Genomic DNA, 25020 nt, shown 5'->3' with positions numbered 1-25020 from the left:
TATCTTCCGTCCCATTTCGTGATCAGCCTGACATCTCTATACATCCTAACATTTTCCATTGTTTTACCGAAAACTGCGTTGTTCATGAATTTATAAAAGTTTTTTTCAAATTCGTTGTTCGATTTTTTCCGTAAATCAGTATTCAAATCTATGTAACTTTTTAGCCATGGTGTTCGCCGGAATTTGAGAACTTTGTGAATTTTAACCAACTTCAGACCTAATTGTAAGCATTGTTTTAAAACACGGTAATGAATAACATAGTTTTGTTCGGGAAGTAGCGTGGTCGTCAATTTCGGTTGCTTAGTACTCGAGATTGGAGGTATGTAGTAATCCGGACACAGTGGTAAATCTTTATGCATTTCATGCAGTTCCACAGGATATTCCAAATCTACCTCTAATACGTAACTGAACTCCACATCGTCCGAGATAGTAAGAACGTCGCATTGTCTGAAGTCTGATACCCATTCGAAGGAACTGTATGGCAGAGCAAAGCTCATAGCAGTACCGTACAAATTGTTAACATCGAAGTACATGAGATAAGATTCTTCGACTTGTGGATCGAATGCCTTTCCCATATATCTGTTGTTGGCCTTTGCGTATTTGTTCAAACACTGCGACACACCACCTCGAATACCTTTTTCTATAAACATAATCATATCTATAGATCAGTGAAAAGCTGGAGTTCGATGCCGGTACACTTTAACATTGCATCAAACGACAGACCGAGCGCTGTGTAGTAATGTAATGGGTCCAGTTTGTAAGTTGTCCAACAATTCTTCCAAAAATTTTGAAAAACGTGGGCTAGTAAAAAAATGTCTGTCTGTAAATAAAAGTCCGAGTACTCTCCCAAAGTTTGAACGTTAAAAGTTTGCCAAACTTCACATGCATGTGCATAGTCGTTGTCTGATATATCCCGATCGTTTAATTTCAAATAAAATTGTCGATTGGTCGGTAGTCGTCTGTCCTCAAGCTTCTCCCAATTATCTATCTATTCGTACGGAAAAACACCTTTTCTAGTCAATAACTGAAATTTATCTAAATTATGGCAAAACTTTCGTGTAATTGATTTTTGATCATCACCCAGATACGTTGCTAACTTCTCAAGACTACTGGGCATAAAGCGGAACGAATCTATGAATCTAAACTTTAAATCTGTTCCCTTGACATATTTTGTAAAAGAAATGTACTTTTCTTTGTTTACGGGTAGAAGCTGGATTGTGCCCTCGAACGATGTAGCCAACGCTTTCATTAGAAAATGTGAATCATAACCCGATAGATTGTGGAATATCACAGGAATTGTATGTGAGTTTTGATAATTCAGGTTGCAACCTCGATGAGCAGCACCACGATACTTTCCAGTAAAATGGCAGTGATCACGATGTTTGACGTCCTCGAGCGTGAACGGTTTTTCACAAATGTGACACACTGTTGTCGAATTAAATTCGTTGATTTGATGGCAATTAAGCGGTTCCGCTGGTACAACAGTTTTGAAATAAGTTTCTAACGAATGTGCCAATTCCTCTAACTCAGTCACAAACCATTGAATGCAAATCTTTCCACGATTAATTTCGAATTTTGAAATTGAATCATCAAACGCACAATGTAGATAATAGGCTATACTGTATGGCGTATGCTTTTGATAAATTGTTCTGTTTTCTCTTACGACTCTTAAGAGTGGGTTGCAGTAGACATTCTAGATCTGCGTAAATGCAGAATGAAACAGTTTCTTTGTATTTGAAATTTTTTAATTTGAGAATCTTGTCCGCTTCTATCGGTAAAATAACTTTAGTTTTGTTCAAGTTGAGGCAATCTACATTGTGCTTTAACAAACTTTTTTTAAATTGAAAGTGTGACAGACACCTATCGCATAACCAAGTCTGATGTGCACGTTTTGAAATTTGAGAACTTGTTAATCGTGATAAATTTCGAATACATGCAAAATGGTGTATTCTTCTGTTGTTTGTGTAATTTTCCATACTATTATCATCATCATCATCATCATTGTCAATTTCAGTCTCTAACATTAAAAGATGAATTACAGGTTTATCAGACTTGCTTCGACTTAAATAAACGGGTACAATTTCACTGTTCATTCGTTTTTTGTCAGTACAATCGATACTGTAGACGTTAATCGAAAGATTGTTGAGTTTTTCAAATTTTGGAATTTGATCTCGAGACATTGGAAAATTCAAACCATCATACCGTCGCACTGAGCTGAAATGCGGATACGAAGTGATTACGCTAGGATTATTGTTGGCTGGAAAGAGGGCTGCGGTGACCGACCATAGAAAGCAATACGAGTCGCTGTTACGGATGTTGACAACGGCCTTTTTATCTTGAATATCTTTGGGTAGTGGTGTATATGTGAACACACCTCCTCGTAGCGGCACATACTTGTTGATATTCACAGTCAAATTGATGATTTCAGTCAAACAACAGCCAGAGTCTTTTCCTTGGAAGTCTTCCACCTTGGTCATCACTTTCTGCTTGACATTCTCTTCGAAACACCCATGTGTGTCCGTTGGTTGGAGGATAACTTGATTTTTGGTGTTAAAAATTTAATGTCTTCCACAATTTCAGCGTTCTTTGTAACACTTAATTTACACGATAAAACACAGTTGGCTTTCAAACTTTCCGTCTGACGTAGCATGTTCTTGAGTCTTGCAACGACCAGGTGTTTGGCATCTTTTAAAAACACACCCAAATCCTTGTGTTGCAGATTGATTACAGAACCCGTTCTAATTCGACTCTCGAACGCCGTCTCCAAATCTTCCCATTGTACTCGATCGCTCCGCCGTCGGCTTTGTAATCCATCGCCTACTTTTTAAAACTGTTGGAATTTTGCAGTCAACGATTTCAATATTCCGATTGTTGTCAAAATCCGTGTCTTCTCCCCGATCGTCGAGGCGTTCTTCCGTGAAATTTTGTTTAGAAATCTCGTATTTTGAGTTGCAAATCGCATCCATTTTTGAACCTCGGTCGGTGAAGATTTCTCGCTCGAAATCTTGAACGCCGTCTCCATGATTTTCATCAGTTTCGAGCACTTTTCGGAATCCATGTTTGTTTCTTTTTCTTCTTCAATCGCACACTTGACAAGAGTTATCGTTGCAAAGCTTGCTTCGTAATGATTGCTCTACGCCGACGCGGTCCCTTTTATAGTACATCGTGACTCACACACATCATCGAACCTTAGCGAACAATATTCTTCAACGAAAATTTTGAGATCTTTTTCGAGCGAATCTGCTGCTCGTGTAAGATGGTAAGACAGTTTTTGAAACTCGACGATGAAGTTTCACGCTCTTCATGTACGAGACAGAGCTGTGGTAGTGCAATAGTATTAGTAGATATCGTTCTCTGAGCGCGCGATGGGGATGTTTTTACTTTGCCAGCGGTGTCAGGTTTACGATTTCGAGACCTCTGCATCAGTTCAGTAGAGCAGAGTAAGACAGCGGTAATTTACAAACGTAACCGACAAGTGTCAACCACTTCGAGATTTCATATAGGTTTAATTGTGAACCTAAACACGTGAAAAAGCTGTACAAAGAGTGGGGTGCTCCATAAGCCTGATGAAATTATTTGCAGTCGAACCGTCAAAGTGTCAAGGTGGGTGATCGAAATCAATGCAGTTATGAAGTTTTTAACGTTTATGTGCAACAACTTTGGATTTTACTTGAACGAAGAGAAATAATTTAACGTGTGTGCCTTTCTTCTCAGATTTTTTTCCCCCGGGAATTCGAAAAACGAATCATTTCAAAAAAAAATATCGGTGAGTTTTATTAGAATATCGAAATTTTTCGTCTGTGTGATGGGCAATCAAAACTTTGGATATCTAACGGAATTATTTCTTCTCACAATTTGCAAATCTTTGATGGACAAATGAACCTTCAGACGTATACGTGTTCAATTCTCTCCTCAGAAATGGAGTATGTCCACATTTTACCGAACGTGCGAGTGCCTCGTGAATGGGCTCAGTACCTACCTCGAGACTTCCTCGTTAGATCGGTTCAACTTGCCATAACGGTCTATGGGGATGGGAACCGGAACGATATTTTCATTTATTAAGCTGGTGTGTCAGCCCGCTTGGCAAAAGAGATAAATGGTTGCTGGTTATTCCACAAAGTGTAAGATGAAGTTATATAATAATTTTTTACATAATTTATTCGTTCGATGATAACATTTTTGTCCTAAGAAACTATTTTTTTCAAGTATTTGGACAATGGTGTAATAACTTTTGTAAAAAGTTCGATTAATTGGTTTCTTTATTTTGCAATGAAAAACTATAAAACTTACGTGATTCTGGGTATATTAAAATTTTCTAAAGTTACAGTTTTTGTTGTGTTTGTGTGTTTCAGATCAATGTAACAGCTTTCGACAGGCCCCTTATTATAATCATGTCAGAGATGTCTAAAACATGTGTGGAGTAGTACAGTCGTAGTACAGTAGTAGGAGTGGTAGTATTTTGTAATTTTGTAAAAAAATATATTCTTTAAAAAAATTAATGCACATAATTTTTCTCAAATGTCTAAAACTTAAATTAGGTGCAAACTTATTCGAGAGTCGACGCATCGGTGAATTCCACCGGGTTATATTGACCGCCCAGATACTTCAGCAGCAAGCGATCCTCCTCGACAGCCTGCACCAAGTTCTGCATCAGACCGTCGTCCTCGCAGAGTACCTTTGCCATGCGTGCCGGGAGAAAGACGCTGAACGTCGTATTCACATCGACGACCACCCGTTGACCAAATCGAGTCTGTACCCTCCTGACACTTGTGATTCGGTAATTTTTTTAAACTTCCAAGTCGGATAGCTTCCTCATTGGTTGGAATTCTTGCAGTTTGCCAATTTGGTTCAATTTTGTGAAATCCATTGTTTTTGTTGGTGTTAATTTTTTCACAATTTCAAACTTTCCAACTTCTTTGTTACTTTGTTAAGTTCAGATTTTTGATAAACGATTTTTTTCAAGTCTTCAAGATTTTTTAAGAACAGATCAATTCGCCGGCGTAGCTGTGCTTTGTCGGAGGTTCTCTTCATGAGAGCCGGAGAATCGTTGTGAGACTAACGTTCTGAAATTCAGGCTTTCATAACCATACTTCTCCCACTAAGCGTTCCAGAACCTTCCAGAATTCAACGTTGCACCAAAAACCGATGGACGCAGGCCTCTCGACGTCAAGTCGAAACTCGTTGACCGATTCCGAGAACTGTTTGTCGGCCTAAAATTCCGAGAAGTCGTTCAGGGTCGTCACGTTCAACGTTGCACCGAAATTCTTTGACCGCGGGCCGCTCGACGTCAAGTTGAAACTTGTCGACCGATTCCAAGAACTGTTTGTCAGCCTAAAATTCCGAGAATTCGTTCAGGGTCGTCACGTTCAACGTCGCACTGAAATCCTTTGACCGCGGGCTGCTCGACGTCAAGTCGAAACTTGTCGGAGTCATTGCATAAGCCTCCTAACGTCGCACTTCCGCCACGAAACCTCTCGATCGTCGGAGGAAGAATCTTCCAGAAGCTCAACGTGCAAGAGTTCGACGTTGAGCGGTCGAGGGTTCGCGGTTGCGCTCGGTAAGGCAGATTCTCGATCCCGCTCGATAAGCATAGTAACTTAGAGCGCGATTTACCTGGCAAGGGTAAGATCTACGGTAACGGACAGAGCACTTCTTACCGACGAAGAACGCTCGAGGGCTAAAACTACGTCATTCTTTACCGACGATCCAGCGAATTTGAGGTATTTTTTACCGATGATCGTGCTAATTTGGCGGATTTATTTACCGACGATTGATCGACAGAGCACATCTTACCTTACAAGGGTATAATTCGGCGGATATTCTTTACCGACGAGCGATAGACAGAGCACATCTTAACTTACGAGGGTGGGGGGTAACCTTCAAGGGTTTGCGTCTGGGATGCCGGGAGGGGAGCTTGGCCGGTAAAGTAGGTGTTTGTATCCAGAACCGGCCTTCTATTGCTACTAGCCCACACATTAAGTACGACTAGATATACCATATGCAATAAGCGATAAGTAAGTTAATAAGTTAGTAAGTAAGTATATAAGAATATTTATATGTAGTGCATTATACAGTAATTATGAAAAAAGTATAAAAAGAATGTTCATTCAGTAGATATCAGACTATTCATATATTTATGACCACTTGTAGAATAATTGCGATAGAAAAAAAAAAAAAAAAGGCCAATAAATAAGTTTCCTGGCAGTTTATATTTCAATTTCACCTCTACTTCCTAATTTCATATTAATATGAGAATATATTTCTAAAAGCAGCATTTCCGCTGAATATTAAGGCAAACCGAGTAAAGAATCGGTTTCAGCGGGTTAATTTACCACAAAATCTAAAAACAAAAACCGTCAAAATCGCTCCAGTAGCTGCTGAGATAATCGGATGTGAAGATTCGTATTTGTGCGCCGTGCGCTTGTATTACTATATATACTCACCGCCCAGCGTCTGCCTTGTACCCCCACTACTCGACCGCTTTCGCGCTCTCTGCCGTTTGTGGTCATGTTTACGGGCATTTTTCACCCATTTCGCAGCATTTTAACGCAAGATCAGGATAGACGTTTTGTAGCGATATACTTCTACCTTTAAAATAAGTTTTCAAAATAAAAATCGGACCACTACCAGAGCATCCAGCCGCGCTGCAAGATACGTAATGAAAAAATTAAAATCGCAATTACGCAAAAACTAACTATCCGACAGCGCCTGGATTGTGCACACGTAAAGTACCCGTAAATCGCTACTTTTTCGCGAAAAGCCTGGGCCACAACTTTGAAAATGGCGGAGTTATGAATTAAAAAAAAAAAACGCAGATTTTTTCGGTTTTTCCGGATTTTCTCCTTTTTTATTAATCCGATCGAGACCGTATAGGGCTCATTTTTTTTGTCTTTTCATTTTCTACAATTCGTCTGTTTAGAGCACCAAAATTGCTCCATCGGTTCAGCTTTTACGATCGAAAAACGAAAAAAAAGCGTTTTTTTATGTTTTTTGTTTATAACAAATTAACCGTCCATATTTGCGAGTCGAAAACATAACACTATACATCTACGGGCTGTCTTTTGTGCCGTGGCACTTGCGGTATTCTGTTAAAATTTTTGGCCGGAAAAAATCTCTATTGCCTGGTCTATTAGTGTTAATGAGTATGTTCTTCTTTTTGTATTTTATTTTCGATTCTTGTGATGCTACAGCGCGAAGAGGCCAATGAATCTAGCTTGACCACACAATAACTTCCAGCGTTTCGGTCACCTCTCTTCCCTGTTTATTTCGCTACATCAATTTTCTCTGGACCTTTAAGGTACAGTAGAACGTCGATTATCCGAACTAATTAGAAGACATACGTGTTCGGAGAACCGGTTTATTTGGATAATCGAACTATATGCAACAAAAGCCAGATTTATAATAATTCAATCACTTTTATTGCTACTTATTTTCAAAAGTAGACTGCTTTGTAATAAAATATGCATATACATAATAGGTACAATCAACGCTCAAAAAATTCTCGCGGGGAAGAGCGGGACGCGGGCGTTGCAGCTAATTTGGTTAAGCGGTCGTTCGGTTGACCGACGTTAAACTGTACTGTTTACATCACTCGTTGAAATAAACAATTTGTAAAATAAAATCTTACACATTATTCACATAATTGTTATTTACCATTTTAAGTTGATTCGAAGACTGTAAGCGTAGGCAATAAAGTTACTCGACCAACCAAATCATTTGAATACGCGGAAAAAAACTTGACAAAAAGAAATGAAAAAATGTAACAAATATTGAATGACAAACTGCTACTTGCTTATGTATAATCAAGATCATTTATGTTTGACGATGGGGTATATTAATCATTTTGGTTTGCAATAAGCTTATAATTTATTCAGTGGTTTTTTGCTTATTCATAACTGTATCAAATGTACGATGAACTAGGGTGAGGTCGATGGCGTATGTACATCAGGAGAGTAAAAGAGAGAGATAGAAGCTACTCTGTTCTTATCGTACACTATTAGGGTGCTTATAAAGAAGCGTTGTACGCCTCGAAAACGCGGGGAAGCAAAAATCCTGTACCGCTTAAGCGATCATAGTGAAACTTGGGCAATTGATGTCTTATTTTGGCAAAAGGGGAGCGTCTTTTCACTTTTTCAAAATTTGGAAAAAAAATTTAAAGATTGGTTACCACCCACAGAAATTGGCGGAATTTTCACAGTTGCACCGAATGGATCGAACTATCCGGTATGATGCCACTCGGCGGTGATGAAACACACATTTTAAGCCCAGTCCCATGAGATTTGATGTTGAAATAACGAAATGGCAGCTGATCTGGTTTTAGATTACGAAGTACACCGAAATCTCATTTTGGCAACATTTGTTACGGACCTCTCATGCCTGCCGGTAATTTTTTACCGACATTACACGCATACATTATCGGCATGCGCGTAATGTCGGTCACAAGTGTCGCGAAAATGAGATTCCGGTGTTCTTCATAATCGAAAACCAGATCAGCTGCCATTTCGTCATTTCACCATCAAATCTTACGGGACTGGGCTCAAAATGTGTGTTTCATCAACGCCGAGTGGCATCATACCGGATAGGTCGATCCATTCAGTGCAACTGTGAAAATTTGGCCAATTTCTGTAAGTGGTAATTAATCTATAAAATATTTTTCAAAATTTTGAAAAAGTAAAAAGACGCTTCACTTCCTGCCAAAATAGGGCATTAACTGCCCAAATTTCACTCTGATCGCTTGAGTGGTATAGGAGTTTTGCATCCCCGTGTTTTCGAGGTGTACAACGGGTCTTTATAAGCACCTTAAGCAGCAATGCCACATAGCGGCGAAAGATGTCAAGATATTCGGATCGGCTAACGGGTACCTCCATTTTGGGGTCATTTCCGGTCCTGTATATAAACCCGTGGGTGCACCATTGTAGAACGTCGGGTTAGGTTGGCAATCTATCTTCTTCGCCATCCCACCGTCCTTCCCTGTCTCTCAATTCGGTCTTGCTCGCTGATGTCCTCGTGTTGGGTCGGGCATCTTCGGATATTCCAGGGGTTGCTTGATGATGTACGATTCAGCTTTCGGTTTCATGGTACCAGCTAGCTGGTTGTTACACTACATAATTATTTTTTACGATACAATATGCTAAACGTGTCTACATTTTGGAAAAAGATAATCCCAGTGATCTCCATACAAATAATAAATATACAATACCGAAAATACTGCAGAGTTGTTTAGTCTTTTTTATTCATCACAAAAAAAAAAAAATGCATCGCCTGGGCGCTCGTAGCTCAAGCCATTGTTCTTGATTTGGGACATACATTTCCGCTGGCATTCTTTCCAAACCCAACGATTCGGGAGATGCACTTTCACTGTTTAGTTTTTCTGAAAAAAAGTAAAAAAAAGAACAATTTTACCACATCATTTAATAGTATATTATACACCGAGGATCTTACCCGAACCTTTAATTCCGAGTATGATGTTTACAGGACGAGTAGTAGAATTGTGCACAATTCGAATACGAGTCTTGTAAAAAAGCACACTCGGATTGAAGGTTAGGGTAAGATCCGAAGTGCATACGTTACTTTATTCCCAAAAAGCACGATTAGAGCGAGTAACGCCGCTTGGGGTAAGGCATAATGTGTCAACTAAGTTAACAGATCCTCAAAAAACCGAACTGTGGCAGACCACCGTCTACGACGGCCCCTGGTGGGGTCCAACATAACCAAAAATCCAATTAAAAAATATATATATTTTTAGTAAAATGACACAACAATGCTATTCAAACCTTCTTCAACGACCGAGGAAAGGAAGTACTATCAGTAATTATTTGTTTATAGTTTTGTTAATTAACAAATATCAAGTCACAATTTTATCAATATCATGGATACATTTTTGGTTTTCGTAAATATTTTTTATAATACTTTTTATAATTCAGTTTTTGGACTAATTATTGCTATTTTTGCATATTCTCTTCATCCTAAAATATACGTAACAATAATATACTTATCAATAATATCACGAAAGAAAAACAAGATTAGCGAAACGTATTGCTCTTTGGAGTTTGAATGGTTGATTACGACGGAACAGTCATTGAAAATCATTTTCTCCAAAGGATCATTTGGTTTTTGTTTTTTTACTGTATCCTCGGCTATATCATGCAGTGTTTTGCGTTTCTCTGCTTTCTTTTAACGATGCATTTCAGATGATGTAACACTTGATGAAATAGATTGAGCAATTTTTATTTTGTGCTGGAGTGACTCTTCGATGTACCCCTCTGCAACATTGCTCGATTTCCATACCCCGCGACGTTTCAAGTCTGTTATATCTGCCCTAGAATCAGCGAGCAATGTCGCAGAGGTACGTCGGAAGGCATGTCCAGTGTAATTTTCTGGATCCACAATATTTAAGTAGTGTGCAATCTGTTGAGGCATGGAGGTAAATTCATGTTTACTAATCACCTGTTCCGTACACTTGCCATTTCTATAATTTAAGAAGAAACGATCAGTCACGACATTTTTTGGACGCAAAACTTGATATTTCTTTGATGTTGCGGCGTGGTTTCGTCTTTATTCGTCTTCGTGTCCGGTACATCCAAAATCAGCAGTCTGCGTTTTTCTTTCATGTGGTGAATTTTTATTTTCACAAACTCATCCCCGCAATGGGCTCCCCATATTCCGCAAATTCCGGCTACCTAGAAATATTGTTGTCAAGTATATTGTTGAAAATATTAAACAAAATCAAAGAAACTGATTCTGTATGCAACTACGCTCACCTTTATCGCTAAGGACACGTCGTCAAGCGCTTCTGACAAAAATTCATTGGTTTCTGCGGCCGTACAGACCTTGGATTTTTTGCACTGGTAATTTTTGCAATTTGTCTTCAAAAGGTGTTGCAATCAGCCGTACTTTCGAATATCCACATGCAATTAGAGCATTATCGTTGACTTCAGCATCGAAAAAAAACTCCACATACTAGATGGCGCATATATTTGCCTTAATTCATTGTAATAAGCCAACAACACTTCTTCGTTCGAATCTTTTATTTTTTCTTTTTCTTTCTATTCCGCATATCTCTTATATTCATTGAATTTTCGTGACCACTTTGCTTCAATATGTTTCCATTTCGTCGGGGAAGGTCAGTTAATGAACCGAAGACTCTATTTTTTCATTTATCGACGTTTCGACAAGGTCCCTGCCTGTCTTCTTCAGGCTATTTATTTAGAAAATAAAAAGAAGGAGACTCCTTCAATTACATGTGTGTGACACTATCTATTGTACTAATTAAGTAAGATTAATCACAGTATATATTTGATTTGTGAGTGTGGTTACTATTAATTATGTACAGAGAATACGAGAAAGGACAAGAAACCAAAGAAAAAAAAACAAAAAAAAAATTTTACAATGTTTATAAACGGCTTACATTTTTGTGACTGTCCTTCATGCCTAAGTCTGCCTGCTGCAGCGGTTACTAAGGAAGTGAATTTGAATTGCTGGAACCAATATGGCTGACTCGCTATTCTGTGTATGACCATGGTGGTATTGATTATGGATTCGTGATTGATTTTACGTATGTGGCGCGAAAATTTTTAATTTCGATGAAGTGAAGCTCATAGAACGAGTATAAATGGGTAAGATTCTGAATGTCAGTGCGTTTGTGGACTGTATCATTATTTGAGATGTGAATCATCTCTTTTATGAGACGTTTGTACCAATTATCCTCGTTATCGATGATTTGCACTTCATCAAAGTTAAAGCTATGGACTTTGTGAGTGTATGGAAAACTAGAGCAGACTTTTCAGGATCAAGCAATTTTGTGTCATACTTGTGGTTGCTAAGTCTTTTCTTTGAATGTTGAGAAGTCTGCCCAATGTAACATTTGGAACAGTTTGAACAATCTATCTAATATACGGTATTGATTTGATCTAAAGTTGATGTTTGGGATTTTAAATTGCTCAAAATATTATTAGTAGTGTGAGAGACTTTGAAAACCACGTCAATTTGATATTTGGCAAGGGTACGTCTTATATCCTGCGATAAGCCATCTACAAAGAGAATCGAACCTTCGATGTTATTGTTATTACTATCCTGAACATTCCATTTGATGCTATTGTAGAATTTATTCACTCGCTTAGATTGGATGTCCAATATCAGGTGTATTGGGTATCCATTCTGAGCGAGTGTGTCTCTGGTTAATTTCATGTTGTTTTTTCTGAATTTCGGATGTGATAAGGCGATACCCCTGTCAAACAATCCAATTGCGACACTTTTTTTATATTGCAAAGGATGATGCGAATTAAAGTTGATGTACCGACCAGACCAAGTATCTTTCCGGTACCAATTAGTTATGACAGAGCCATCATCCTTGATTAGGTATGTGTCCAAAAAGCTGATTTTGTTCTCTTTTTCTAATTCATAAGTAAATTTTAATCTAGGATGGAAATTATTAAAAGCTGACAGAAGGTCTGTGATTTCATTTTTGTGAACACATGTGATAATGTCGTCAACATATCTTTTGTGAATATTTTTTTAGGATACTTGGTCTGGTCGGTACATTAACTTTAATCCGTATCATCCTTTGCAATATAAAAAAAGTGTCGCAATTGGATTGTTTGACAGGGGTATCGCCTTATCACATCCGAAATTCAGAAAAAAACAACATGAAATTAACCAGAGACACACTCGCTCAGAATGGATACCCAATACACCTGATATTGGACATCCAATTTAAGCGAGTGAATAAATTCTACAATAGCATCAAATGGAATGTTCAGGATAGTAATAACAATAACATCGAAGGTTCGATTCTCTTTGTAGATGGCTTATCGCAGGATATAAGACGTACCCTTGCCAATCATCAAATTGACGTGGTTTTCAAAGTCTCTCACACTACTAATAATATTTTGAGCAATTTAAAATCCAAAACATCAACTTTAGATCAGATCAATACCGTATATTAAATAGATTGCTTAAACTGTTCCAAATGTTACATTGGGTAGACTTCTCAACATTCAAAGAAAAGACTTAGCAACCACAAGTATGACATAAAATCGCATGATCCTGAAAAGTCTGCTCTAGTTTTCCATACACTCACAAAGTCCATAGATTTAACTTTGATGAAGTGCAAATCATCGATAACGAGGATAATTGGTACAAACGTCTCATAAAAGAGATGATTCACATCTCAAATAATGATACAGTCCACAAACGCACTGACATTCAGAATCTTACCCATTTATACTCGTTCTATGAGCTTCACTTCATCGAAATTAAAAATTTTCGCGCCACATACGTAAAATCAATCACGAATCCATAATCAATACCACCATGGTCATACACAGAATAGCGAGTCAGCCATATTGGTTCCAGCAATTCAAATTCACTTCCTTAGTAACCGCTGCAGCAGGCAGACTTAGGCATAAAGGACAGTCACAAAAATGTAAGCCGTTTATAAACATTGTAAATTTTTTGTTTTTTTTCTTGGGTTTCTTGTCCTTTCCCGTATTCTCTGTACATAATTAATATTAACCACACTCACAAATCAAATATATACTGTGATTAATCTTACTTAATTAGTACAATAGATAGTGTCACACACATGTAATTGAAGGAGTCTCCTTCTTTTTATTTTCTAAATAAATAGCCTGAAGAAGACAGGCAGGGACCCTGTCGAAACGTTGATATATAAAAAGATAGAGTCTTCGGTTCATTAACTGACCTTCCCTGACGAAATGGAAACACATATCTCTTATACTTCGAATCGTAATTTTGCCTTGATGTTGCCGGTAGTAAGTTCACACATGCTTTTTCAGCGGCTTTTGCTACCTTCGCCGGAATCATTTCTTCTTTTTCTTTTTCGATAATAACAAACGATGATTACTTTATTGGAAATTTTGTAGGTTATACTGGTATCACTTTTGTCAACTTTTGTAGACTGTTTCCGCTGTGATGTTCCAGATTCGTACGCCATTCGTATTCCAGCATTCCTAGTATACGTACTCCGAATTCCACCGTTCCTACGCTACGAACCTGCATGATAACATTGGCTCGAACAGCTGCTAATCGAAGCCGCCTGTTTTTCTTCCCGATTCTCACTACTGTTTTGTTTTGAGGACAGTTTTTTTTCTATAACTGTCCTGCCTTCAATAAACAGCCCCCACTGCCCCCACAACACCGCCATCTTGCGCCGATCAGTAAACGACTGTTATACACTTTTTCCGAGGTGCGTTACGAGCTCTCAAAGAGCTTGTTGGGAATAAAAAAGTTTCACTGCTAAGCAAAGAAAGATCGTATTTCACAATTTGTTTTAACAAGATAACAGTACATAATTATACAATTCAACGAGATTGTATGTTAGAATTCGGTCCAACTATATCGTAGGTCAGAAATTGTTTCCAGGTCATCCTATTACCCCAAAAAGCACCCCTGGCGCAGAATCCTTTCCAAGTACATTGAACGTGGTCATTACCCACCAGAATACCTTCTTTGATGAAAAATGCATTCGATCCCTTCATTCAAAAAACTAATTTCACGAGAACAGTATACTACACACAAAGAAATATCCTCATTCATTACAGAAAAAAAGATTGGAATAGCATACTATTGCCAAGTACATGTCTGTTAGTGTACAATAAAAGCATGATTGAAACTAAATATAACTTTCCAAGCGCGATGTAAGCAATACATACCATCTGTGCTTGTGACTTCCGATTCATACGTCTGCTACTGGACTTTGCTGCCATTGCATGATTGCAAGCAAAGGATGAGTAATTGCTACCTGTAGGAATTAAACATTCCGAAAGATAGTCAAATTGATAAGTGGTACTTGGTGAACCTTATTAGAAATTGGAGAACGAACTACGGTACATACCAACGTGACAGACCGAAACCTGGGCAATTTTTTGTCGTTGTCGTTGTTGTTCTTGTTGTTGTTGTTGTTATCATCACTATTTGCGGACCTCGTAGAGCCGCCTTATTTCATTATTTATTAATGGTGAGAGAACCAATTATTTTTGAATCAATCACTTGTGCCCAGTGATATTTGTTTATTTTACTTGCTTCATTGCCATTGCCGTATGCTTAGCGCGTAAGTATGCAATTGGAGCATGAAATATATATATGTAAAATGGATAAATAACAAGAGAAGATGAGCCATCAAACACCAAAGATGACTAGTCACATAAGGTGACTAAAAAGAATTGTACACCATATAAGATCGCGATGAATAAAACTGACCTATCACATAGGGTGGTGGCAAGTTTGATCTGTTACATAAGATGACCGAGAGGAGTAAGAGTCTATACAGGATGACAGTACCATAGGCCCGCGGTATGAGGGGGCTGAGCGAAGGGGGTCAACTTATCGACTTATCGAGACATCGGCTGTTAGTGAGAGCAGACAGCTGAGTGCATGCGCCAACGATAGCTACACGCATGCGCGGATGACAGTGGAACACTTCTGAAGAGAGGAGAGGGAAGAAGATTCTCGGACTAGCGGCAAGAGTGATCTGCGCCCGGAAGCTAGTAATAATACAAATTTATTACGGAGCAGATTTCGAAATAAAACGACAGAGTTACTGAATAAGCTTGGTAATTATCTCCTTCCCCCGCCTTTTTCTTCGAATCCGCCCACGGGCGGTTCGATCAATTAACAGTCAATATAAATGCCCAAGATGAAAAGATGCACATCCGGAACTTGTAAATACGGAAGTTTACTGCTATCGAACCTCTGAGAAAGTCTGTTTGATTGACCAACTTATCTATGGCCATTTCTGTATGATTTCTATCCAGTTGGAAGATAAATAATTTCGACCGTTAATCGCATTAGTATTGAAGTTCAATTTTCGTATGAAAAGAGAGAACTTAATGTGAATAATTGAATACAAATACATATGTATAACCGTATTATTTGCGCTAGAATGTCGATGTGTTGTTCTGCATGTCCAAGTGACAAGTTGATTGCTGAGTTATAGAGGTGGACAACGTATAGCTATAGAATAACATCTATAGGTTGTAACGGCCACGCTCGCCTTACGGGGAATCTGAGAACAAGCTAGGTCACCAGCAAACCCCCGCAACGTGCAAAAAAGAATAATTACGGAATTGAATCGAAATCGGCAAGAAAGCTGTTGGGTGCCAGGTCGCAATGACCACGATACGAGCAATAATATTTCGAAGCAGATAGATTGAAAACTAACGAGGTTAACAGCTGCTCTTAGCTGCGGTCCTTGACCTCGGGATGCTCAGCTGTCAGTTTTTGGCAGAGGGGAACGTGGGGGCAATGAGTGAAACAACACACGTTAGACAAAACACCGTAGGTTGATGGATAGAAGGGGAATTTATTTGAGGCGGATAAGAAAGGTCTCAACTACTCAACCTTTTAGATGCAACCCTGTCGGGAAAGCAGATCACAATCAAGTTCCCGTGACGCGTCACGGAAGGCGACGGGTAACACATGGGAAAGAAATAAAAATAACAATATTGTTAGCAAAAATCAATACATACACGTAATGGCCGATATTATGAACAAGAGAATAAATATCTGAGGTACGATTAATAAACGTGGACGCCAAGCCAAGCGGCTCAAAATGGCTAATATAGAACGCCTAAATCGACATCATATAGTTCAACGAATTACTTATTGATAATTACGAACGCGGAATTGAATATTAAATTTACTATGACCTATCCGCTATAATTACGAGATAAAAATAGTTAAAGCGATATGATTTACACTACTAGGCACGAAGATACTACACAAAAGAGACAATACTCTATAGTCGACGCGAATATCTGTGTGTCCGTTTCCGTGTCTGCGATGGTAGGGTGTGCGGGTTCGTATGCGTGTAGGGTCTGTAGGGTGCGTTTTGCCTGTCGTGTGTCGTGATTGTTTGGTTTGTCGGAAAGGGCGGGTAATACCTTGTCCTTTGTCTCGTGCTTGTCGTATGTAGTGTTTTCGGTGTGGTGGCGTATCGTGTGTGGTGTTGTCTTTGTGTTTGGGTGTATCGGCGGTGTATGGTGATGGTTTCGGGGTGTCTTGTTTTGGTGTGTATGTTGGTCGTTCGTTGGTGTGTGCTGGTCGCAGTCTGTATATGGCTATGGCTACGTCGTGAGTCGGTTTTTGTGTTTTGTGTGTGGGTGTTGAGTCGTGTGTTTGTGTTTGTTTCACCCACGTGTCAGGTCTTTCTGCCTCGTCCAGCGCTTTCTCTATCCTGTCTATTAGTTTTTGTGTTCATGATGGTGTTCGTGTGCTTGGGTTTGGTTTGTGTGGCGTGTTTGTGTTGGGTTTTGGGTAGGTGTCCGTGTATGTGCATGTGTTTTCGTGTGTGTGCAGCTTTTCGCTGCGGACCAGCCCGCCACGTTTGCCGCAGGTGGCGGCGCCGCTGTGGGTGGTTGTTTGTGTGTTTGTTGTTATTGGTTTTGTTGTCTTTGTGGTGTGTGTGGGTTTGTTTGTGAGTGCTTGTGCGTATGTGGTTGGGGTTGGAAGTAGTGTCGGCTTGTGGTGGTGAACGATGGTGTGTGTGTGGTTGGCTGTGTGGGTGTGGTTGTTGGTTTAGGTGCGTGGAGTTTCGTTGTCGTGGTTGGTGTGGTGTGCGTGGGTGTGATCGTGAGTGTTTGTGTGTATTTGGCTGGAGTGGGCAGTAGTGTGCGCCGTGTAGTGGTAGTAAGGGGTGTTGTTTGTGTGTTTGTTCTTATTGGTTTTGTTGTCTTTGTGGTGTGTGTGGGTTTGTTTGTTAGTGCTTATGCGTATGTGGTTGGGGTTGGGAGTAGTGTCGGTCTTGTGTTGGTGAACGATGGTGTGTGTGTGGTTGGCTGTGTGGGTGTGTTTGTTGGTTTAGGTGTGTGGAGTTTCGTTGTTGTAGTGGTGTGGTGTGCGTGGGTGTGATCATGACTGTTTGTGTGTATTTGGCTGGAGTGGGCAGTAGTGTGCGTCGTGTGGTGGTGGTGAGGGGTGTTGTTTGTGCGCTTGCCTGTATGTACGGTGTGCGTGCGTGTGTGCTGTCTATGCCACCTGGTCTGTATCTGTGTAGGTGTGGTGACTGTCCTGGTGTCTGTAAGAGCGGTATGTGTGGTGTCTGTCGTGTTCGTCTGTCCGGTTGGTATGCCATACGGGGGGTGATTCCCGATGGCCCAGCTTCTTGTTGCTTCTTCATTCCTTGTTTCACCTGTTGGAATCGTAATGTATGTGTTAGGTTCCTGTTTCACTTAGTTATGTATATAATTTCAAATTGTCTATGTGCCATTTTCCTGCGCTTTTGCCGCTTTCTGATTTTAGTTTGTATATTGTGGGTGGAATTTTGTTTGTTATTATGAATGGCCCCGTGAAACGTTTGTCCAGTTTGGCTGCACCCTGTCAGCTCCAGATGAGAGCGTGTGATTCCTTTTCAATACCCTGTCTCTCCCACCTTAAATTCGATATTACGTCTACGTACGTTGTAGTACGTGGTGCACGTGGTGTTCCCCAGCGTGATATTACGTGTGAGTGGAGTGCGCGTTTTACCGTTTGTGCGTTTGCTTTCTTCATTGGCGTTATCTCTGCCCATTTCGTGTATAAGTCCTGGAATACGATTATATATTGGTTTTTGTTTTCCGAGAGTGGTAGCGGTCCCATTATATCCGATGCTACTACTGTCCACGGTTCCTCTATTAATCGTAATCCCATGAGTCCTGCCGGTTTTGCCTGTATTGTTTTTGTCCGCTGGCAAGTTCCGCATTTACGTACATGATTGACTGTGTCGCGGTACATGCCGGGCCAGTAATATTCCCTTGCTACGCGCTGGTATGTCTTTTCTATCCCTAAGTGTCCTGCTTGCGGTGTGTTGTGGTTCTCGTGTAATGTTTGTGTCGGGTGAAAGGTTTGAGTGTAGTGGTTCGGGTCTATGGAAGTATAGGTTGTTGTCTCGGATTTGCCATGATTCGTTTTTCTCTGGTCTTGTTTGTACTTGTGTTTTTTTTGTATGTGTACCATTTGTCTGTATCGTCTGTTATTGCGTGTGTGGTTTCTTCGTGTTCGTGTAGTCGTGATAGTGCATTGGGTACGTGGTGCATAGCTCCTTTTCTGTGTTCCGGTTCGAAGTCGTATTCTAAGAGCTCTAATGTCCATCTCGTTAGTCGTCCGGTCGGGTTTTTTGATTCCCTAAGCCATTTTAGTGCTGCGTGGTCCGTGATGACCCGGAATTTATAACCTTCTACGTATGGTCTAAGTTTTTCAATAGCCCATACGACGGCTAAGAATTCCTTCTCGGTTGTCGAGTATTTGCGTTCCGCCTCACTTAACGCTTGGCTGGCGTATGCAATGACGTGTTCTTCGACATCGAGGGTTTGCGTTAGCACCGCACCTAGGCCCGTACCGCTTGCGTCTGTTTGTAGTGTGAATGTTCGTGTGTAGTCCGGGCATGTGAGTGTTGGTGGTGTGCTGAGTTTATGTTTGATTTTGTCTAATGCGTGCTGTTGTTCTTTTCCCCATTCCCATTTCTGTTTTTTTTCAGTAGTCGTGTTAGTGGCTCGATTATTTCTGCGAAATTCGCGATCAAGCGTCTGTACCACGAAGCCAGGCCGATGATCCTTCGTACCTGTTTGATTATCTTTGGTTGTGGGTAATCTGTTATTGGTTGTGTTTTGTCCGGGTCTACGTGTGAGCCGTGTTTGCCTATGATGTATCCCAGTTATTTAACTTGCGAGCACCCGAATTCGCATTTCCCCGGGTTTATTGGTGATCCTGTCATTGTTATTTTGTCCAGTATGTGTGCGAGTCTGTGTATGTGTTCCTCGTATGTTTGTGTGATTATGATAATGTCGTCTAAGTATACAAATGCATACGGTTCCGCGTCCGCGCTTATTAGTTTATCGAGAAGCGTTTGGAATGTTGCGGGTGCGCCGGATAGGCCGTACGGCATTCGTTTGAATTAAAATAACCCTTTTCCCGGTACTGTAAATGCTGTTATATGTTTGCTGTCCTCGTCTAGTGGTATTTGAAAGTATGCTTGGCTCAAGTCTATTTTCGAGATGTATTGCGCTTGTCGTAGTTTGTCCAGTATTGCTGTCATGTATGGTAGCAGGTACGTGTCTTTTCGGGATACTAAATTAACTTTTCTGAAGTCTAAACAGAACCTATATGTGTTATTTGGTTTTTTTTTATCATTACTATTGGACTTGACCATATGCTGCTTGAGGGTTCTATTACGTCCTTCCTCAGCATTTTGTCTACCACCTCGTGAATTGCTCCCCGTATTTTCGGTGATACTATGCAGTATCGTTGTTTTATAGGTGCGTGTCCTTGTGTGTCTATTTTGTGTTTGATCAAGTGTGTGAGGCCTAGTTGTCCCGGCGGTGTAGTGATTTTCTCGTGTATTATTTATTGTGGTTGTGTATGTTGTGTTTGTGTGAGTTCCTGTATGCCAGCGCTTACTTGTGTTTCTGGTGGTTGTGTGTGTTTTTGTGTTGAGTGTGTTTGTGTGTACAGGTTTGGGTATGGTGGGAAATTTGGTGTGGGTGATAATGCTTTTCTTGGTTTGGTTTTTTCTTTCGATTTTTCCTGCGTGTGGTTTTGTGTTGGGTGTGTTTGTGTGTATAAGTTTGGGTTCAGCGGGAAATTTGGTGTGGGTAATAATGCTTTTCTTGGTTTGGTTTTTTCTTTTTGTTCGTTATTTGAGTTTTGCGCTGTTTAGGTTGTGTGTATTCGTGACCTCCGTGCGGTTAGTATTTTTCTTAGTTCTGTCTTTGTCTTTTTTATTTTTGCCTCCGCCTGTTGTGCTTTTTCTGCGGCTTTCGCTTGTTTTGTGTGTGTCTGTGTTGCTTGTTTGTGTGTGGTTGGCTGCTGGTTGTATGTTTGTGTTGACTTTTCTCGTGTGGTTGTTTGGATTGGTGTTGGCAGTTTCTGTGGGTTATGTGTGATGTTGTATTTTAATTCCGGTTGATCCGCTATTGACCATGTATTTTTTTCGTAATTAATTGTCATGCCAAACTCTGTTAGCGCGTCTACGCCGAGGATGCATGGTTCTGCGAGTGTCGTTACTGTGCCGAAATGTATCAGTTTTGTGACCCTGCCGATTCACAGTGGCAGCATTATAGCTCCGCTTATCGGTGTTTTGGAACTGTTCGCTATGCTAAGTGTTCTGTTCGGTGTGTCGTATATGTCTATCTGTGCTTTGTGTATTAGTTTGGTGGTTTCCGCGCCTGCATATGAGTGGGATGAGCCTGTATCTATCAGCGCGTTGAATTCGAAGCCTATCATATCCACTCGCATGTGAAATCTTGTGTCGTGTGGTATTGTGTACTGTGTATGTTGTGTAGTCGGGTGTGTTGGTGTTGTTGTTTACGGGAGCTACCTCCACCCTGCTTAGGTGTTCCCTTGCTCGTTTACCTGGTTTTATGCGTGAGGGCATTCTCACCCGAAATGTCCTATTAGGTTGCAGTTAAAGCATCTGCTTGTTGCTGTGTTTGTATTCGTCTGTGATTGAATGTGTTGGTATGGTAGTCTGTTTTGTGTTTGGTGGCTTGTTGGCAGGTTGTAGGTTAACGCTGGTGATATGTTTGGTGTGGGTCATAGCGCTGTACGTGTTTGTGTGTGTTTACCACCCGTGGTGTAAATGTATTTGTATTTTGGTGGGATGCTGTGTAATTTTGCTGGCGAAAGTTGGGTGTTTGCGATCTAATCGTTTGTTGTCTGGTGTTTTCCCATTCTACGTTTAATTCCCACATTTTTGCTGCATTTTCTAGTTGGTCAAAGTTCGCAAAGTCGTATGGTTTCACTACGTTTTGTATTCTATTCTTATGTTCTGGTATGCTATGTCCAGTTGCTTGTGTATTGGGTATGGGGGTATAAGTTGTGTGAAAAGTGTTCTTATTGCGATCAGATATGGTGTGATTTTTTGGAATTGTCCCTGCATGTAGTTTCTTATTTTGTGTTCTAGTCTGTCTCTGTATTGTGAGTCCTGGAATGTGTATAGTAAGTCGACCTCGAATTGCGCGCGTGTTTGCCATTTTCCGCGGTTTAGGCGGTACCAGTTTTTCGCGTCTTCGTCTAAAATCAGGGTTGAATTGTCTAGTAGCTGTCTGTCTATCATGTCGTATCCTGTCTGTAATTCTCTTAGGTTTTCTATGAATTCGTATGCGTTTTTGTTCGTTCGCCCTGCGTATGATGTTTTCCACGTGTGTATTGTTCGCATGGGTATTGTTGGCTGTTGTGTGTTATTCATATTCGTGTGGTATGTGTTTATTGGTTGGTTATGTGTGTGGTGTATTGTTTGTGTATCGTATACCCATGGTTCGTCGAAGTCTATCAGGTTACGAATTCGGTCCAAGTTGAGGTTACTCGTGCCTATAAATGCATCTGCGCCTATTGCTGGTTGTGTTAGTCTGTTTTGTGGCTGGGCTGCTTTGTGTCTGTGTTCGTGTAACGGTGTGATTCCTAGTGCATGTGTAAGGTCTATTGGTTCGATTCGTCTCGGTTGTATCTGTCTACTGTGTAGTGATTTGCTAATTGGTTCGTTTATTGGTGCATCTATTAGGCTTAATTCGTGATTCATTATGTTTCCGTCGTCTCGAAATGGTTTGTGGACTCGCATGCGTTGATAATATGGGTGTTGTGTGTGTGCCGATTCGGTTGAGTTGTGGGTTTCGCGCGCGTCGCCGTGTACCGTATTGTTTCGGTTCTGCGCCCGGGTGTGTATGCTGTGTGATCGAGTGCCGAGCCGTGCGGCAAGCTGTGTCTTCTATCTAACATTGTTTTGGGTCTTGATTCTGTGTGCTCGTGTATGTGTGTGATTATAACCGATTCTGTCTCAAATGTCTCGGATATTCTTTGACTCTATTCCCGCTGTGCTTCGAATTTGTGTATTGTCGTTTCTCGTTTGGTTTTATGGGACTGAATGTGGGTACTTTACGTTGGGCGCCAATTTATGACGAGGTGTTAGCCTCGCACGTTATATGGTGTAACGTGCTTTTTACTTCACCCGGGGGAAAGCGGGGTCGGCACAGAGGCTCGTTTACAAAAATGGTGTTCTCCAACACGGTAGTAGAAAGATGAAATACTATTAAACGGCACCGCAGAAACGGATGTTGGGCGCCAGGCTCGAGAGAGCCGTAAGAGACTATACTCTTATCAGTTTCAAAATGACCTCGACTATAGCAGTCGTTTGCTGACTCGAACGGCGAACCAAATAACAATAGCTGAATCCCAAAAGCAAAACCATAATAAGAGCAGGCAAGCAAAAACAGCCGACTAACTAGCGGTAAGGGGAACGTGGGCGCGAAGGTGAGATAGTATAGATGGTAATCAAATGATTGTAGATGTAATTACCAGCATTTATTAACAAGAAACGCCGTTACGGCAAAGCGGTAGGCACAAAAATAAAAGATTTACGCGGCAAGCGGTCTTATCGGTGGCGGTACGCTTCAATACAATTCAAATAAAAATAAAATATAACATCGCAACAAAATTAAACAATTAAATATAATACCGCAAAATTAAGCAATATCAGCTAGAAGCAGTGAGCGGCAAGCGACCAAGCTAAGCGAATAATAAGCGGAGTAAATTCGTTAACAGTTCAATATCTCATACAACTACAGATTTGTAGCTAAGCAAATTCGTTAACAATTCCAGAACTCATATCAATACGAAACAATTCAAAAAAAAATTCGCTAGCAGTTTAACGTTTTCACAGGTATAAGATAATCCTCCTTCGCTTGTCTACAATATCAGAATGGTCGCCTGTCGCAGCTTAACGGTGGTAGTTACGCTCGGCAACAACGGCACGGGCGCACACACTTACTCACAGATTCTGCCTCTCTCTCGCACTCACGTACTGGGTACGCGGCCGAAAAGCGGCACGGTACTCGATCTGTTACAAATTATTCGTTAATATCAGACGGCAGAAAATTCCCGAATGAACAACCAGAGTATCTTACAATAATAATGAAACAAGGCCGCAAACAAGATCAAGAGTACAATTAAATAGAAAAGCTTAGCTACCGCGAGGCTCGCGGGCTTTCACTCAAAACGGCCGACCGAAGCCGGCCGGCAACCTGTTGCAAAGGGAAAAATGACTTGAGGCCGGTGATAAGCTACAGCCAGCGAGATTCGGGGAAGCGTCAGCCTACCTTTTTAAGAAGCACGCCTTTTTTTGGATACACCTCAGAGAATTTTGCGGGGGAATGACAAAAAGCATTAGCAATAATACAGAAATCTTAAAGCTAACTTTGGCTGTTCATTGATGCGGCACGTCAGGACTCTCCCCTGCTCCCTAGGGGCGATTCACGCGGCCGCCTGGGAGTGGAGGTGCGGGTCGGTGACGGGCTGGTAGACCCGCCACGTCACAATGGATGGGGAGGAGAGAGAGACGAGAGACGGGGAATAAGTATCGTACGAGTCGGAATAGTATATAATAACGGTAGTTTGTATTTTTTTGGATCCCGGAAGGGCCTTAAAACTAAAATACACAGGAGGGGGTCCCACGTGGCGGCCGGTCACAAGTGGTTACAAGTGATTGTGTAGGTGAGTGTGTGTGTGTAGTAGGGTGTGTGGGTGTGTGGAGGTAAGTGACGTCGGGGTTGCACGGAGTAGCAAACAAGGATTGGCTGACCTTTTCTTTCTCGGAGAAGTTGGCGGTGTCGTTGCTTCTTCTGCGTTCGTTGCTGGCACAAGAGTGGTTTCTCCGGCCGGCCCGGCGCGTCTTCGGGTGCACCCGGGCCGGTTCGGCCTTGTTCCGCCTCGCTCCGCGGGTTTGGGGCTTATTGTGACGTGCACGCGGGGTGCAACGTCACAGAGGTATTCTTCCAAAAAGACCCGCCAAATATAAGTTACTGATTATATATATATGTCGGAGTATTTCAAATATGTGTTGTTGTATTCTTTTACAAATCCCTGTTTAATTTATCACATTGAAATCAATAAACAAGAATTTGAACTCTTGATGAGTCTGCTATATCAAGCGTCAAGCGTTATTTTGGTAAGCTATGAATATAGCATGGCGATGGACCTTAGTAACAAACAAATGGGTTGTTGATAACTACGCTTGAACGAAATCGACAGTCACGG

The 25020-nt window shown here is 40.8% G+C and overlaps 1 protein-coding gene across 1 annotated transcript in view; it reads right to left on the bottom strand.

The window, feature by feature from the left end:
- Nucleotides 1-9228: 9228 nt before the first annotated feature.
- Nucleotides 9229-25020, bottom strand: part of LOC124416179 (coiled-coil domain-containing protein 142) — a 320435-nt gene continuing 304643 nt past the window's right edge. Inside the window, exon 10 of the mRNA XM_046897102.1 lies at nt 9229-9370. Within this exon, the coding sequence (XP_046753058.1) occupies nt 9237-9370 (134 nt within the window). The 3' untranslated portion in view covers nt 9229-9236. The remainder of the gene's footprint in view (nt 9371-25020) is intronic.

The sequence above is a fragment of the Diprion similis genome, chromosome 2 (assembly GCF_021155765.1).
Source record: "Diprion similis isolate iyDipSimi1 chromosome 2, iyDipSimi1.1, whole genome shotgun sequence".
In the NCBI taxonomy this organism is placed as follows: domain Eukaryota; kingdom Metazoa; phylum Arthropoda; class Insecta; order Hymenoptera; family Diprionidae; genus Diprion; species Diprion similis.
This window is presented reverse-complemented; position numbering and strand designations above follow the sequence as displayed.